This window comes from Danio rerio, chromosome 2 (assembly GCF_049306965.1).
Source record: "Danio rerio strain Tuebingen ecotype United States chromosome 2, GRCz12tu, whole genome shotgun sequence".
Classification (NCBI taxonomy): domain Eukaryota; kingdom Metazoa; phylum Chordata; class Actinopteri; order Cypriniformes; family Danionidae; genus Danio; species Danio rerio.
In genome coordinates, this window is record NC_133177.1 from 55,074,057 (window position 1) to 55,090,056 (window position 16,000).

Here is a 16,000-nt window from a genome sequence, read left to right on the forward strand (position 1 = left end):
AGCTCCAGGAGCTCATAAACTCCTCCAGAAACTTAACCTGGATGATGGAGGCTTTCAGCGGTGCTTCGGACTGAGCCAAGCCCAGTTTGATGCACTGTTGTTGGTGTCGGCTGGAGGATTTCCCCCAGGACACCAACAACAGGCGTACGTCACAATCACGCCCCCTGATTAGTAAACGTGGCGTTTACCAATCTTAAGTTTAGATTTTTCAACTCGAGCAATTTAGCAAAACGTTAAATGCATTATTCGCACTGCACCATTCGTGCAGCATCATTCGCGCGTATCGCGCCGCAGGATGTCTATTTGTGCGTTTGCATTGACTTAACATGTAAATCACTCGCGCTTGATGCGCCTTCCTTCTGGTGTGAACACAGCAATTCAACGCTGGCTAGACATTAAATTTTAGTAACCTGTCGTCATGACCTAAATCTAACCTAATATTAATGTCTTATGATGTCTTGTGCCTGCTGGGTTATGGCAGAATATTAATATTTTAGTCATTTTAAAATAATCAAAGCATTACATGAAGTCAAATTTGTAGTCGAATTTGTATACTTTAGAAATAAAGCACCTCAGGCATTTTAAAAACATCACCGCTTAACAGAGATGATGTAAAACTTGTCAAACTCATGTACGGGCAAGATTAGATTTGAGTTATAGCCAATAGCTGAAGTAAAGCCAAAGCATTTGTTAATCCGACCTGTTGCAACACAAACGGATTGCAAGATGATGTGAGTTCATCCCAAAGGCTGATGAAAAGTCACTGGGCCACAAGAGAAAACTTGCACCCTCCCGTTACATTGGGTTAACAGTGGCCTGTGCAATATTTTAGGCTAAATATATGCCAGTGTTTCCCAGACAGGTTCGGTGACGGAGTGTGTTGGCTTCCCGTCAATGGATGAGTTTAGTGTACAATCATCATTTATCTACGCAAGCTTGAGCTTATGAAATGTGACAACACACTTTATGAACAAACTGTGATGATGATGCAAAGGGTACTATGGCAAACATGAGCATAAAGCTTTTCTTTTAATGGAAAGGTGCGGTACAATTTCGGAACAAATGACTCATATGATCTGTGTTTTAGTGAATCAAATACAGTGCATCTGTAAAGTATTCATAGCTATTTACTTTTTCCACATTTTTTATGTTACAGCCTTGTTCCAAAATGGATTAAATTAATTTATTTCCTCAACATTCTACACACAATACAAATATTTTTGAAATTGTTGCAAATTTATTAAAAATAAAAGACCTGAAAAATCACATGTACATCAGTATTCACAGCCTTAGCTCAATAGTTTGTTGATGCACCTTTGGCAGCAATTACAGCCTTTATGAATATGATACCACAAGCTTGGCACGCCTGTCTTTGGGGATTTTTGCCCATTCCTCTTCGCAGTATCTCTCAAACTCTATCAGGTTATATGAGAAGCGACGGTGTGCAGCCTTTTTCAGATCTCTCCAGAGATGTGGAATAGAATTTAGGTCTGGGCTCTGGCTGGGCCACTCAAGGACGTTCACCGAGTTGTTGTGAAGCCAGTCCATTTATATTTTGGCGGTGTGCTTTGGGTCATTGTCCTGCTGGAAGATGAACTGTCGCCTCAGTCAAGAGCACTCTGAAGCAGGTTTTCATTCAGGATGTCTCTGTACATTGCTGCATTCATCTTTCCCTCTATCCTGACTAGTCTTCCAGTTCCTGCTGCTGAAAAACATCCCCACAGCATGATGCTGCCACCACCATGCTTCACTGTATGGATGGTATTAGCCCGGCGGTGCCTGGTTTTCTCCAAACGTAACGCCTGGAGTTCAATTTTAGTCTCATCAGACCATAAAATTGTGTTTCTTATGGTCTGAGAGTCCTTCAGATGCCTTTTGGCAAATTCCAGGTGGGAAGAGGCTTCCGTCTGGCCACTCTACCATACAGCCCTGATTGGGGGATCGCTGCACAGATGATTCTCCTCTCTCCACAGAAGAATGCTGGAGCTCAGACAGAGTGACCATCGGGTTATTAATCACCTCCCTGACTAAGGCCCTTCTCCCCTGATCACTAAGCTTAGATGGCCAGCCAGCTCTAGGAAGAGTCCTGGTAGTTAAACATCTTCCACTTTCGGATGATGGAGGCCAACATGCTCATTGGAACTTTCAGAGCAGCAGAAATTTTTCTGTAACCTTCCCCAGCCTTGTGCCTGGAGACAATCCTGTCTCTGAGGTCTACAGACAATTCCTTTGTCTTCATGCTTGGTTTGTGCTTTGACATGCACTGTCAACCCTGGGACCTTATATAGACAGGTGTATGCCTTTTCAAATCATGTCCAATCAACTGAATTTACCACAGGTGAACTCCAATGAAGCTGCTGAAACATCTCAAGAATGATCAGTGGAAACAGAATGTACTTGAGATCAATTTAGAGCTTCACAGCAAACGCTGTGAATACTGATGTACATGTTATTTTTCAGGTTTTTTAATTTTTATAAATTTGCAACAATTTTCTCTTTTTTCATATTGTCATTATGGGGTATTGTGTGCAGAATTATGAGGAAATAAAAGAATTGAATACATTTTGGAATAAGGCTGTAACATAAACAAATGTGGAAAAAGTAAAGTGCTGCACAGTATATTCAACTCAATTAGTGCAATCTGACTCCCAAACTAATGAATCTAATGAGTTGTTTATTATTAGTGAATTGAAGATATACATTGTGGTCTAACTCCAAAAGACTCTTATTATATGTTTTGTTTTAAAGAATCACGATTACAAAGTTTAAATAGTGTAATTCAATTCCTAAACAAGGAGGCGACATGGTGGTGCAGTGGGTAGCATGATCACCTCACACCAAGAAGGTCGCTGGTTCGAGCCCCAGCTTTTATCTCTTGCAAATTAATTAAGTTGCAATAGGCTCTTTTATTCTTACCTTCACACCAGGGATTGAAGAGCATGTAAATGTCTTTTTCAGGATCGTGTGTGGTAGATTCGTTCGTCTTCAGACACTGGGTTACGACAGTCAGCGTGTATTTTCCTATAACAGCATTGACGGATGAGTTGATGGACAGCTTGGCCCGGTTGAGGTTCTGCTCCACAATCTTGGCCTCCCAGCGTTCATCCTGGAGCTCCTCTACCAGCGGGATGATGATGTGCGTCCCTTTAGACACCAGCGGGAGCGCTCCTGAATCACAACATGAGGATCACACAGATGGTTTGAGAACAAATGTGAAAAATAAAATTATGGATGAACAGATGGACAGATGGATGGATGGATGGATCAGTAGAATCATAAACAGTAGAAAGATAGATAGATGGATGGATGGATGGATAGATGGATGGATGGATGGACGGACGGACGACGGACAGACAGACATTGAATGATAGAACAGTAGAAAAATATGATAAATGGATGGACAGATGAGTAAAATGATAAACAGCAGAAGGATAGATAGACAGATATAGAATGACAGAACAGTAAAAAATAGAATGACAGGGAGACAGACAGACAGACAGACAGGCCTCCACCCTCACCTGTCTTCAGCTCCAGGTGTAGTTTATCAGTGTTTGGGTTGAAGGGTCGTGAGAGCTCCAGCTCAATCTGGAAAGTCTGTCCTCTGCGGATGATCAGCTGATCTCCACTGTACTGATCAGTGTGATGCTCCTTCTTATTACGGTCAGTTTTCCGGCTGAGCAGATCCACAGATCGCACCACTAGAGACAAATCTGATGGGGGGAAAAAAGAGTGTAATAAGACTTGCTTCTAGTCTCCATCTCCTTAAATCCTTCATTCATTTAGCAGATGATGTTTTTGCATTGTGATCGTCTCACCGTCCACATTCGTTTCTACACTGACAGACACTGGAGACGCCGGCTGTTCGATTTCTTCATTTCCAGCAACCACACCATCCGCTTCACTGGTTAAATCATAAGAGTTGCTCTGTCGGCGTAAGCAGCATGGACAAGCCTTTCGTAGCCAGCGCCGGCAGCCGCTCTCCGGTTTCTTCGTTTTACTCTCTCTGGGTTTCTCCGCGACGGCTTCTCCATTCCCTGCTGAAACGCCGTGGAATCGGCCGACAGCAGAGTTATCTCGAATTGACTGTCTTTCTCCTGGCATCCTGGAAAATAATCATAAAAAAATATCTGATGGAAAATTGCGTAACAACTAGTGAAGGAGAAATCAAGAATACACTAATCAAGAAAAAAAAAGGAAAAAAACAGTACAAATTTATACAAATTATCCACTAAATCAAAAAGTTAACAATTGTCATGAGATTCATAACTTTTTGATTTATTGGCTAATTCTTGTGATTCGTATGATTTGCCTGGGACGCCGCTAAGGAGGGAAAGTTAGGACGATTCTTAGGGCCCATGCCACTTTGGGGCTCCCAGAATTACTAATAGGGGCCCCACAATCTCCGCTCCCCCCTCCCTCACTAATCACTCACCCACGCTCTTCAATTTCATCAACTACTCCACCCCCACTCCACCCTCCCCAACCCACGCTCTTCACTTTCTTCCATGACATCCCTTCCCCGCCCTACTCTTTACTTTCACCCGCTATTCACTTTCATCTGCGACACCGACAAAATGTTGTCATAGGGCCCGTACCGGTCAGCGGCGCACCTGAAGGCTGCACAATATATAGTTTCAGCATCAATTTCGCAATGTAATCATCCGCAATAAAATAAATGTGCACTCCCCTACAGAATCATCCCAATCAATCTAAAATTATAAACTCTTTCCAAATAGTTATTAAAGAAATTGTATTTATATCGCAATATATAAAATATATGTATATATATATTGCAATGTTCGATTTTTCCAATATCGTGCAGCCTTAATTTGTCTAATCTCATTCATACATTTACAAACAAACTGTTCATCTCCCAATGACGGTTGGTTTAGGGGTGGGGATTGGTGCCTCTTCTTCTTTTAAAAATTGTAGATTTTCGTGTGACTGAACTCAGTATAAATTACCTACTAAACTGCCAAAATGTAAAATAGTTACATTTCCTCGTGAAATCAGGCTGACCACAAGGAAACATAGCTATTTTACTTTTTGTCAGATTAGTTACCAATTCATACTAAGGCCCCGTTAACACTAATGCGTTTTAGTTTGAAATTGCATAAGTTTTGCTACGGTTACGCCATCCGTCCACACCATGCCGGAGTTTTTGAGTGCTGAAAACGGAGCGTTTTGGAAACGCTGGAGAGGCCGTTTTTATTCTAAAACGCTGCTGCTCTGTCTCAGTGTGGATGGGAAAAAATTAGACACATGAAAACGAAGGCCGGCTGCTGAGATTCGCTACTTGATTGGGGCTTTTGTGTCATTGCGTATCCTTCCCTTATTCGTCAAGCCCCTATCACATGACTATAACACATGACTATAACATTTCCTGGAAGACAGCAGACCAGCATATCAATGTAAACAACAACATGGACACAGACATGGGAGCGTTGTTTGCACTATTGTCTGTTTTAGGCGCCATTGTGCAGTTATTCATTTGTTACGTTTAGTAACAACTCGACCTCATTGTCTGTCCACAAAAATACCTCTCTTGCTTTCTTTGCCATCGCCTTCATTGTTCAACCGGCGTTTGTTGACAAACAATAACCAAATTCCGAGCAAGACACATGCTTCCAGTTTATACTAGGACGCGCATGCCCATAGTGCGCAAATGGTCACGTGGTATATGTTTTTGGTGGCGTAGTGTGGACGGAGATATGTTTAGAAACGCTAGGTGAAATGCTTGTGTGTACGCAGATCATTTTTGATCTAAAACGCTGTTTTAAAACTAAAACGCACTAGTTTAAACGGGGCCTAAGTGAAGTCTCACAGACTAATTTCAAGAGTTCACACTTAGCTGATGATTGATTATAAGATGTGTTTAGCATGCTATGCCAGGAGAGAACCCTGAGCTCATAAGATCCTCAAGCCCGGGGCTTCCTCCCATTTGAACTCAGGTAGGTCTCAAGAACTCCCCTGCTGTTTGTCGATGAACAATTAGGGATTGCTATGAAGACATAACTACTAACTAGGAGCTCGTCTATGGTGCTGATTTTGGACAGAAACATCAACTGGCTTGACATTCTTGCAATAAGAGAATAGTGCTAACCACTGGGCTGCCAGGCAGCCTATATAGGAAAGGAGGAGGAGTAGGGGTTGAAGGGGGGATTCTTCAAAACGAAGATGACTGTGGTATTGAACTTAGATCAGTCCTAAGTCAACATAAATAACCTGATTGGTGAATCATAAATTGGCTAATGCAGGACCAGCCGTGATCAATCATCACAAGATCCTCTCAAAATTTGTTTATAAATAAACGTCACTTCACAAACTCACTATAAATAGCCCGTCTAGCATTACTCTCGTTTTTTTGAAGAATCCCCTCATCCACCCTATCTCCTCCTTTTCCTCCTTTACCAGGGGGAGCTCTTGAGAACTACCTGATCTCGTACCTCCTTACATGCTCATTGACCAGGCGGTAGCCCTGGGCTTAATTATCTCTGAGCTCAGGGTTCTCTCCCGGGACAGCGTGTCAAACTGCTTTTATTATCAAGCAATATCAAAGTGTGAACTCTTAAATTCATACAGGTTCAGTCATACAAAAACGTACAATTTATAAAAGCAGGCAAGGCACTAAACCCCACCCCTTAACCCAAGACTCATTGGGAGATGTGTAAATCATACTAAAAATAAAAGAGAGATCATACAAATTCATACAAATTAGCCACCAAGACAAAAAGTAATAAATTAATGTGAGATAGAATTGAATTATGCACAGGCCAACTTCCTGAAATGCCATATATGGGCAATCAGGTGAGACACAGGGTACTAATTAGGGCAATGGGTTACAGATACAATATTGCTGCCCATTTTTACAGTTTTTCTCAGCCGCTTTGTTACATTTCTGAAATTATGTGCAATTCTCTGATGTTTCCTACAGTATTAACTGCTTATATCATGTTGATCAAAATGCATTATTTTGGTCTCTGTTGAATAGTCTCAACCCCCACAACATTTAATCCTTTGTTCAAGGCATAAGTCTTTACATGCAAAATAGCTGAACAATATGTCATAATATATCATAATTGCAATTTTCTATATATTTCTATAAGACTTTTTTCTAAATCGGTGTACAATTGGTAAATTTCTCCCAGGTGAATCTGGACGCACTGGAAAGTGCATCTCAAAGGAGATTGTCATATGTTCACATTTCTACTTTTGTTTTGACTTTGTGCTATGCAGTGTTGTCTTTAAACGTGTTGTTTTGAGAAATCCACTCACTGTTTAGCAAATTTTATTTCTGATCTGAGAAACGTACAACCCAAGCTCATTCTGGAAACGTAGCCCCGCGGACGTTTCTGGAGACCGCGATTTAGTTTTTTTCGAGCGAACGATTGGATCCGAGTGGAGGGCTTTCCCGATGCAACCAGTTTGTCCGCTTAGCTCACATCGTTGCGTTGGCGGAGCGGAGGCCCCGGAGGAGGAGCTGGCCGCAGGGACGACGACCGGGATTGAGTCCGGGGAACAGCGGTTCCAGAAATCAGGTAAGATGAAAAACAGAATCCGAAAAATAAGGGCGAGAACGCGGCGGGATCCGAAAACGCGGTCGAAATCGTAGACGAGGGCTTTTTGCTTTTTTTTTTTTCTGGACGACTTTTGCTAACCGTCGCTTGGGTTTAGGGAAGGAGGAGGAGGAAGAGGAGACGCGAAAAAGCGCGCACAGCGGCCTCTCGCGGATCTGCGAAAACAAGAACCGCTCGAATACGTACCTCCCGGGACGTAACTCGCGGTACGCAGAAACGTCCGCGGGGCTACGTTTCCACAATGAGCCCGGGTTGCAAACGTACCAAAATGACTGAGAAAAACTGTAATAGAGAAGTAGCCAAGCAACATTGTTCTGCAAAATAGCTCAGCAACATTGCTCAAAAAGTTGCCTTGTGTATGATCCGCATTACATTTGCACAAAATTAAAATAAAAAATTAAACATAAAAAAACTGTAATATTGCTTTATACTTTTTTTTACTCGCACTTTAGAAAGTATACTGTTTAAAAACAAAATCTGACTAATTTACACTTTACATTTAGTTCTTTTTTTAAGTGTAGATCAGAATAAGCATGTTTAATTATTACATATATAAATCTGTTATGAATGACAATAGGACAGTATTGCACCCGTTTAATTTCACTATAAAAATATCTTATTAAAAAACATTAATGTAGACATTTTACTTGCATTTCTGTACAAAAAAAATGCATTTTAGTAGATGTATGGTGTCCAACTTTCAAGCATAACTTAAGGTCATCTCCCATGTTACACAAAGAAGAAGTGAAAGTCACTGTGGAAAAAAAAACATCTGCTTTTCTTCACAGTGTTGTTAAAGTAAATGCCCATTCAGTCATGAGCCGTAAACTTTAACATTAGCTTACACTTCTTCAACCAAACAAATCTGTCTCAGGATGACTTTAAAACAGCACTAAGTGATTTCTGGGAAATGCTACTGATAATTAAAATCAGCATAACAAACATTCCTTTACTCATAATTCCTCCACCCCACATTAACGTACAAAGCTATGCAACACAGGCAACATCTGTGCAAAGTCATTCAGAGGACATTATCTTACTTTACAGACACAAGTTGTGAGCCAAAACTTGAGGAGGAGGTTTAGAGTAGATCTAAAACGTTACTTGTGTAATTAGAAGAAATAAAGCAACTCAGAGTTCCTACTTCGTAGCTCTCTGAAGACATATAAGTGATTATATAAACCTCTTAAACCTTATTTTTACATCTCGATCATCTTTTTCTCAGTTGTTTCAGTTCAGATATGCCCTTAAAACTTTTTCCGGCATCCACTATTCAACACTGTTTATCAAAAATCACTCACTACACATTTTAAATGTATGTTTTTTTGAGAGATTAAATCAAGGAGAAACAGAAATGCTGTCATTGCATACGCATTCTTGTCCTGGTGACGCTGGATTAACACTGATAATGGGAGCCATGTGTTTTTCCCTCCAAATGGCCCTGTGCTTTCCTTCCATCCCAGTACTGTTTTCATCTGTTTTCACGAAACCGCTCACAATTATCAAATTCCACACTCGTAATAAGCAGCTGCTTGTATTTCTGAATCTCACTGCCTTCAATATAAATCGCACATAAACGTCTCTGCAGTGCAATATTGTGAAATTCACTGTGTTTGTTTGTAATGTGGTGGCAAATACATGTACGCTATCTGACACAAGTCTTGTCGTCAATCCCAGTTGTAAGAGCAACAAATAATAACTTGACTTCTATTTAATCATAATGATAAATCAATGATAAATCACGTGTTGAGCTGCATCCCAATCAACACAAATACTGCAGAAGACATACTGGAACCCGCAAAGACCCAAGATTCTGACAGAAATCAGTCAAGTTGGGTGAAGGAAAAATATATAGCGCTCATCATACTTCAGCCTCCACATCAAAGCTCCTGCAAGCAAAGAAGGTCAAAGTGCTCTAGGATTGGCCAGCCCAGTCACCAGACATGAACATTATTGAGCATGTCTAGGTTAAAATGAAGGAGGAGGCATTAAAGATGAATTCAAAGAATCTTGATGAACTCTGGGAGTCCTGCAAGAACGCTTTCTTTGCCATTCCAGATGACTTTATTAATAAGTGATTTGAGTCATTGCAGAGATGTGTGGATGCAGTTCTCCAAGCTCATGGGAGTCATACACAATATTCATTCTTTCTACACTGCAGCATGACTTTATATTCTGTACTGGACATTATTTCTGTTAACTGACGAGACTTTAGTCTAAGCAAAGTCAGACCTTACTGTCCTAATTAAATCATTAATAATCAAGGCATGATCATATTTTATTTTGGTAAAATAAGCGTAATCTAGAGGCCTTTGCCCTTCATACAAGCGATGTCTGATACCAAATAATCAACTAGAAGTCAAGCTATTATTTATTGTCCCTAAAACTAGACAATAGGCTTTTTCAGGTAGTGTAAAGGTAGTGTAAACTGGTAAATATCAAAGTTGAATGCACATTTATGCATTGTTTCATGTCTCTCAGCTCTTTTCGTGATTTGTTCGGAGTGAAAGAATGCCAACAAACATAAAAAATTCACCTTTATGCACTGTAAAAAAAAAAAAAAATATATATATATATATATATATATATATATATATATATATATATATATATATATATATATATATATATATATATCAAAAGGTCATGACAGAAAATGTTTATATGGTACTTTAACTTATTTTTAACATGTTAATCAGATTTCAGTTAACATTTTTACATTATGAAAAGTTTAACTTAATATATATTTTAATAAATAGAAGTTGAGATGACTAGAAAATTTAATTTGATTCAACTCAAAAATTTAAAAGAGCAAGATTTTTTGTGTAAAGAGGTTGATGTTAATTGCCGGTGTTTTTATATATGCTAAAGCTTCAAAATACAACCCTTAATACATCTCTATTGGTCCCTTTTGTCGAGTATAATTATAATTGAGCCTATATTTTATCAACAACACAGTTGCAAACTAGTGCATTTCAGAGTGCATCAGATGTTAAAAACAAGCTAAATAACACCTAAAGCTCTTCATCATCTATTATAACAGTCAAACACACACCATGTTTTGGTTATGTAAGCATGTGCAGCACAAGAATGTCTGCAATGCTGTTCTGAATGACTGTAAGCCATTGAAGCCTGCAGACTGTCCACTATACATATTCAAGTCACAGGACAGTCTACAGGACAAAACAGCATGCACAACTCATCTGTTCTGATGGCTTTTATTCAATTAGGAAATATGCATTTATTACAAGACTGAACTGTGAGGTCATGAGCACTTTCACAAGTCATGGCTGATGACTCTCATCTAGCTTGACGCTTATTGTGAGGGCAAATGTTCAGTCAATGACTGTATTCACACGATTCAGAGCCACTAAATTTCCTAAACACAAGACTGAAAAGGTCAAAAGCTTTAATGTCTTGAGGGCAGATGGCGAGACGAGATTCACAGAGAGCGTTAGTCAAAGGAGAACATCACAAGTGGCATTTTTAATGTGTCATATGTTGCTCCTAGACAAAATAAATTGAGACTTTTGCTCTTTATTGCATGTGTTTTTTTAACTGATATTAAGCCTGTTAAGCCTGACTTAAGAAACTATATAATTTTTACAAAAAGAGAGGGACTAAAAAAAGTACTGTAAGTGTAATGATTTGGGGGTGGCACCAGAGGTACGACATATTTATTATAAAGACTGGTCAGCAGGCAGGGGTCAAAGCAAAGCACTGTCACCTCAAAGCAAGAAGGTCACTGGTTCGAGTCCCAGCTGGACCAATTGGCATTTCTGTGTAGTCTGTGTAGTCTCGAGTCACCTTTGTGTGGGTTTACTCTGGGTGCTCCAGTTTCCCCCACACTCCAAAGACATGCGCTACAGGTGAATTGGATGAACTAAATCGACAGTAGTGAATGAATGTATGTGAATGTGAGAGTGTATGGGTGTTTCCCAGTACTGGGTTGTGGCTGGAAGAGTATCTGTTGCATAAAACATATGCTGGAATAGTTGGCGGTTCATTCCACTGTGGCAACTCCTGATAAATAAGGGACTAAGCCGAAGGAAAATGAATGAATAGTCCATAAACAGGCAAAAGATCAGGGCAGGCGGCAAACGATCAAAAATCCAAAGGCAAAACAAAACAAGAACAAGTAACCCTATGTAATGCTCACTAGGGAAACAAGACTCTGGATGAGTGTGTGTATGATGTCTATATAATACAAGTAATTAGTGGTGATGAACTGCAGCTGAGTTTGTGTAATCAAGGTGTGATCTGGAACTGGTGTCTGAGTGTAGTATATGATATGAGATCTAGTTCGGTAGAATGACGGGCAGCGTTCTCCAGGAATCTGTGAAAGCTACGTCATTGATGATCTTAACATTCACACCAAACGCGTTTCATTTTGATGAGAGGTACCTTTTTTGATGCATTTTGTGTCCTGCTTATGCGCCCTACGGGCCTTGTGTTTTAACCGCCTAGGGCTGTGCAATTAATCGAAAACCAATTTTGATTTCGATTACGGCTTCTAAAGATTATGAAAAACCATTAATCGAGATAAACGATTATTGCATCATATACCAAAGGCGTGAAAGACCGCGTGCTTATGTGTGTGTGCAACACGCGCACACGCATAAGCACGCGGTCAGCATTCGGTCTCATTCGAACACTGAGACGGGCAGAGGAGCGCAGACATCTAAAGTAATCTTAACATGAGCGCTTTAATGGTCAAATAGGTGTCAAAACACGGTGATTAGTGATTATTCATATTAACCCTCATTTGCGTAATAAATAAACGAGTTGAGAATCAAAAGACAAGTGAAAGAGAAACCATTAAAGTGACAGTGCCGCCTGTTTTATCATTAATCAAACTACGAGAACATCCCTTACTGCTCCTGACTGAAGGATTTTTGTAGCTAAATAGTTTTTCTTAGGGTGAAGACGCTTAAATCACAGTTTGTTTTATATTTTTATTCTATTGTATTTATTTCTCTTTCCTTTGCAGGGTGGAAAATAACTGTATACAGTTGAAGTCAGAATTATTAGCCCTCCAGAATATTAGCAACACTTTTCCTCCAATTTCTGTTTAATGGAAAGAAGTTTTTTTTAAACTGATTTCTAAACATAATAGTTTTGATATATCGTGTCTAATTTCTGATTTGTTTTATCTTTGCTATGATGACAGTACATAACATTTTACTAGATGTTTTTCAAAATACAAGCATTCAGATTAAAGTGCAATTCAAAGGCTTAATTAGGGTAATTAGGCAAGTCATTGTATAACAGTAGTTTCTTCTGCAGACAATCAAAAAATATATTGCTTAAGGGGGGTAATAATATTGACCTTAAATGGGTTTCAAAATAATTAAACCTGCTTTTATTCTAGCTAAAAAAAAACAAATAAGACTTTCTCCATAAGAAAAAAAATATTAGAGGAAATACTGTTAAAATTCCCTGCTCTGTTTAACATAAATTGGGAAATAGTTATTTAAAAAAACTAAATTCTCAGGAGCGCTAATAATTTTGACTTCAACTGATAATTGTTTTGAATAATCGTGATTACAATTATGACCAAAATAATCGTGATTATGATTTTTTCCAAAATCGAGCAGCCCTAGTTGCACCTCGCATTTTTGTCATTGCGTGCTGTGCGCCTGCAGTTGGAATAAAATGAGGTGGACTCTCTCTTTAAGTCTCATGAGCTAAAAAAGTTAGCTCTAAGCGATGCATGTTTCCAATGGGTGTCGTGTATCAGAGATTTATGAATGTTTAGAATATATCCCTCAAGATGGCTATGATTAGAATCCTAGAATGCAAACTCATGCCTGGCATTTACAATTCTAAATACCCAAAGCACAGCCTCCCTCACACATCTGTTCATGCTAAATCAAGCGACCTACAACCCCTGCACACTAAACACCAGCTTTCCCAAGCATAAAACTGGCAACATTTGAAAGAAATGATTGCTTTTATTCAATAGTCATGCATCAAATTTATCAAAAGGGGCAGTAAAGATGCTGATAATGTTGCAAAATAAATAAATAAATGCTGTTCTTTTTATGCTTTGTTCAAAATAATCTGCCAGTGGGATAATACAGATTAATTTCAAACCAAAAACAAGAATATTTAGCTTATTTTAAGTTTGATCATTTTTTTCTGAAAACAAAACAATATTTTCTGTATGTCTAGAAAATACAGCTTGATTTTAAGATTTTTTTTAGATATTTAGACTAAAAACAAGACAAAAACTGAGAAAATCCTTTTTGCGTGTGCATTAAATGATTTACGAAACATCATGTGACACTGATGATTGAAACTTTAGCTTTGGCATACCATGCAAATTGCGTTATATAGTATATTCATTTATTTTAAATACAATCCTATTTTGCAATATTACTCTGCTATTACACATTTGATCAAATGAAAGCAACTTTTGTTGGCAAAAAAAAGACATCAAATGTTTCTGTGGTTAGGTATGTGCCCACTTATTCAGCTGTGTAGGATATCTTAGGTCTAAAGCCAAAGATAGAGCCAGCAGCTGGCAAATATGCGCACATGAGAGGGGCGGATACTGCTCTACTCCACTGAGCTGCTTTTAGACCTTAAAGGGACAGTTCACCACCCAAATAAACTAATTCCGTTAACATTTAGTCACTTAGAAAGCTTTCTTACATAAAACATTAACAAACTCAGCTATAAAAGTGCCAAAATTAATCAACTGTTTTTCATCTGTAGGCCCTTGGCAGAATGTTGAAAAAATAATCTGGGAAGTGCTTTAAAATGTGCATTTGTTTTTTTAATTTGATGTTATTTCAACTAAAACATGAAGAGAGGGCGGGACATATAGTAGCTCCTCCTCTTTTAAAATATAGCCAATGGGGCACGTCAGACACTAGAAAGAATATGACTGGTCGGAAGATCAGATGAGGAACTGAAGTATGAGATGACGTCAAAAAAATTGTTGATCCAAAATAAATTGCATCTTCTAAATTTCAGTTTAAGTGCCCTCCCTCCCCGTAGTAACAGCTGACGGTCAGCTCAAGTCACGTGTGATCTTGCGGTCGCAAATACATTACATGAAGACAGAAATTACATTTTTGAGGTGAATTATATCTTATAAATACAGCATGTGACTCTTTCAACACCAGTAGGAGGTGTCCATGTTGCTGAACAACGTATGTAAAACAATGTGAAGACTTGTGCGGCCACCATTGCTTCTCTCCTGAACTTGAATATATGATTGACAGAATCGTAGAAATGCTGGATTAAGATCGTCTAAGCCAGGGGTGTCAAACTCAATTCCTGGAGGGCCGAAGCCCTGCAGAGTTTAGTTCCCACCCTGCTCCAACACACTTACCTGTAGGTTTCAAACAAGCCTGAAGGACTTAATTAGTTTGATCAGGTGTGTTTAATTAGGGTTGGAACTAAACTGTGCAGAGCTGCGGCCCTTTTGGAACAGAGTTTGACACCTGTGGTCTAGGGGGTTGAATCCAGATCACAATCTTTTTACGATTAATTGTGCAGCATAGTGTTTATTATAACACAGACAACACATACAGTTATTTTAAACAATTTCAATAGTGTTTTATGAAAATTCTGAGGGGTTTCTTTAAAATGATACCAAATTTTTGCATTTCCACCTCTGCATGTGGATTTGGGAAGCTTTTTAATTTGGGTAGGCAAAATCCAGGAGGAAATCCCAAAATAACAGCAGAGTTTAACTGGTGAAGAGACAAGTGTCACGTTAAGCGTGATAAAAACAGAACAAAAACAGGAACAAAAAGGGTGTGGATCCAAATGCAGATTTAATATTAAATAGTGCGGTAACAGTGAACAAAATCCAAAATCCAAAGTGCAAAGTAACAAAATAACATACAAACAACAAAACAAGAAACTAAAACAGATTAAACACGAACTAGACTTAAGCAAGATACAAGAGCGGGATCAAGAACAACATACCAGAGCTGACAAGATAGACAAACGATGCCATGACAAACAGAGGTGGAATTAGAGATGTGAACCTACACTAGTCTCACAGTTCGGTTCGGTTACGATTATCATGCCATCGATTCGGTTCAATTCGATATTTCGGTGCATCACGGTGCATTGACGGTGCTTTCCATACACAGTTTTATATTTTCTTCACAGCAGCATTTCTTGTATTAAAATGTATGAATATATTTATATACTATTTGTAATACAATTTTGTCATTTAATACAAACAGTCAGATATATAAACTAACTTTTAACAAAACGAGCATTTAGCAAATAATATAAACAAATATAAATATCCAGCTCACTCTCTTATCCTTGTCTAGTTCTCTTACACCTCTTTGATTGGTCACACCCTCAACAAAAACGGTTGCGATTGGCTCTTGCGCGCTGCGTTCTTCACAGATGAGTGATGCTGATAAGCGGCAGGCGGCAGCGGCGATCTC

At 38.9% G+C, this 16,000-nt stretch overlaps 1 protein-coding gene across 1 annotated transcript in view; it reads right to left on the bottom strand.

The window, feature by feature from the left end:
• The window catches only part of tgm1l1 (transglutaminase 1 like 1), a 61,663-nt gene that overhangs the window by 38,598 nt on the left and 7,065 nt on the right, over positions 1-16,000 (bottom strand). Inside the window, exons 2-4 of the mRNA XM_689858.9 lie at positions 3,816-4,102; positions 3,519-3,710; positions 2,917-3,168 (exon numbers count right to left, since the gene is read on the bottom strand). Of these exons, the coding sequence (XP_694950.4) occupies positions 2,917-3,168; positions 3,519-3,710; positions 3,816-4,101 (730 nt within the window). The 5' untranslated portion in view covers position 4,102. The remainder of the gene's footprint in view (positions 1-2,916; positions 3,169-3,518; positions 3,711-3,815; positions 4,103-16,000) is intronic.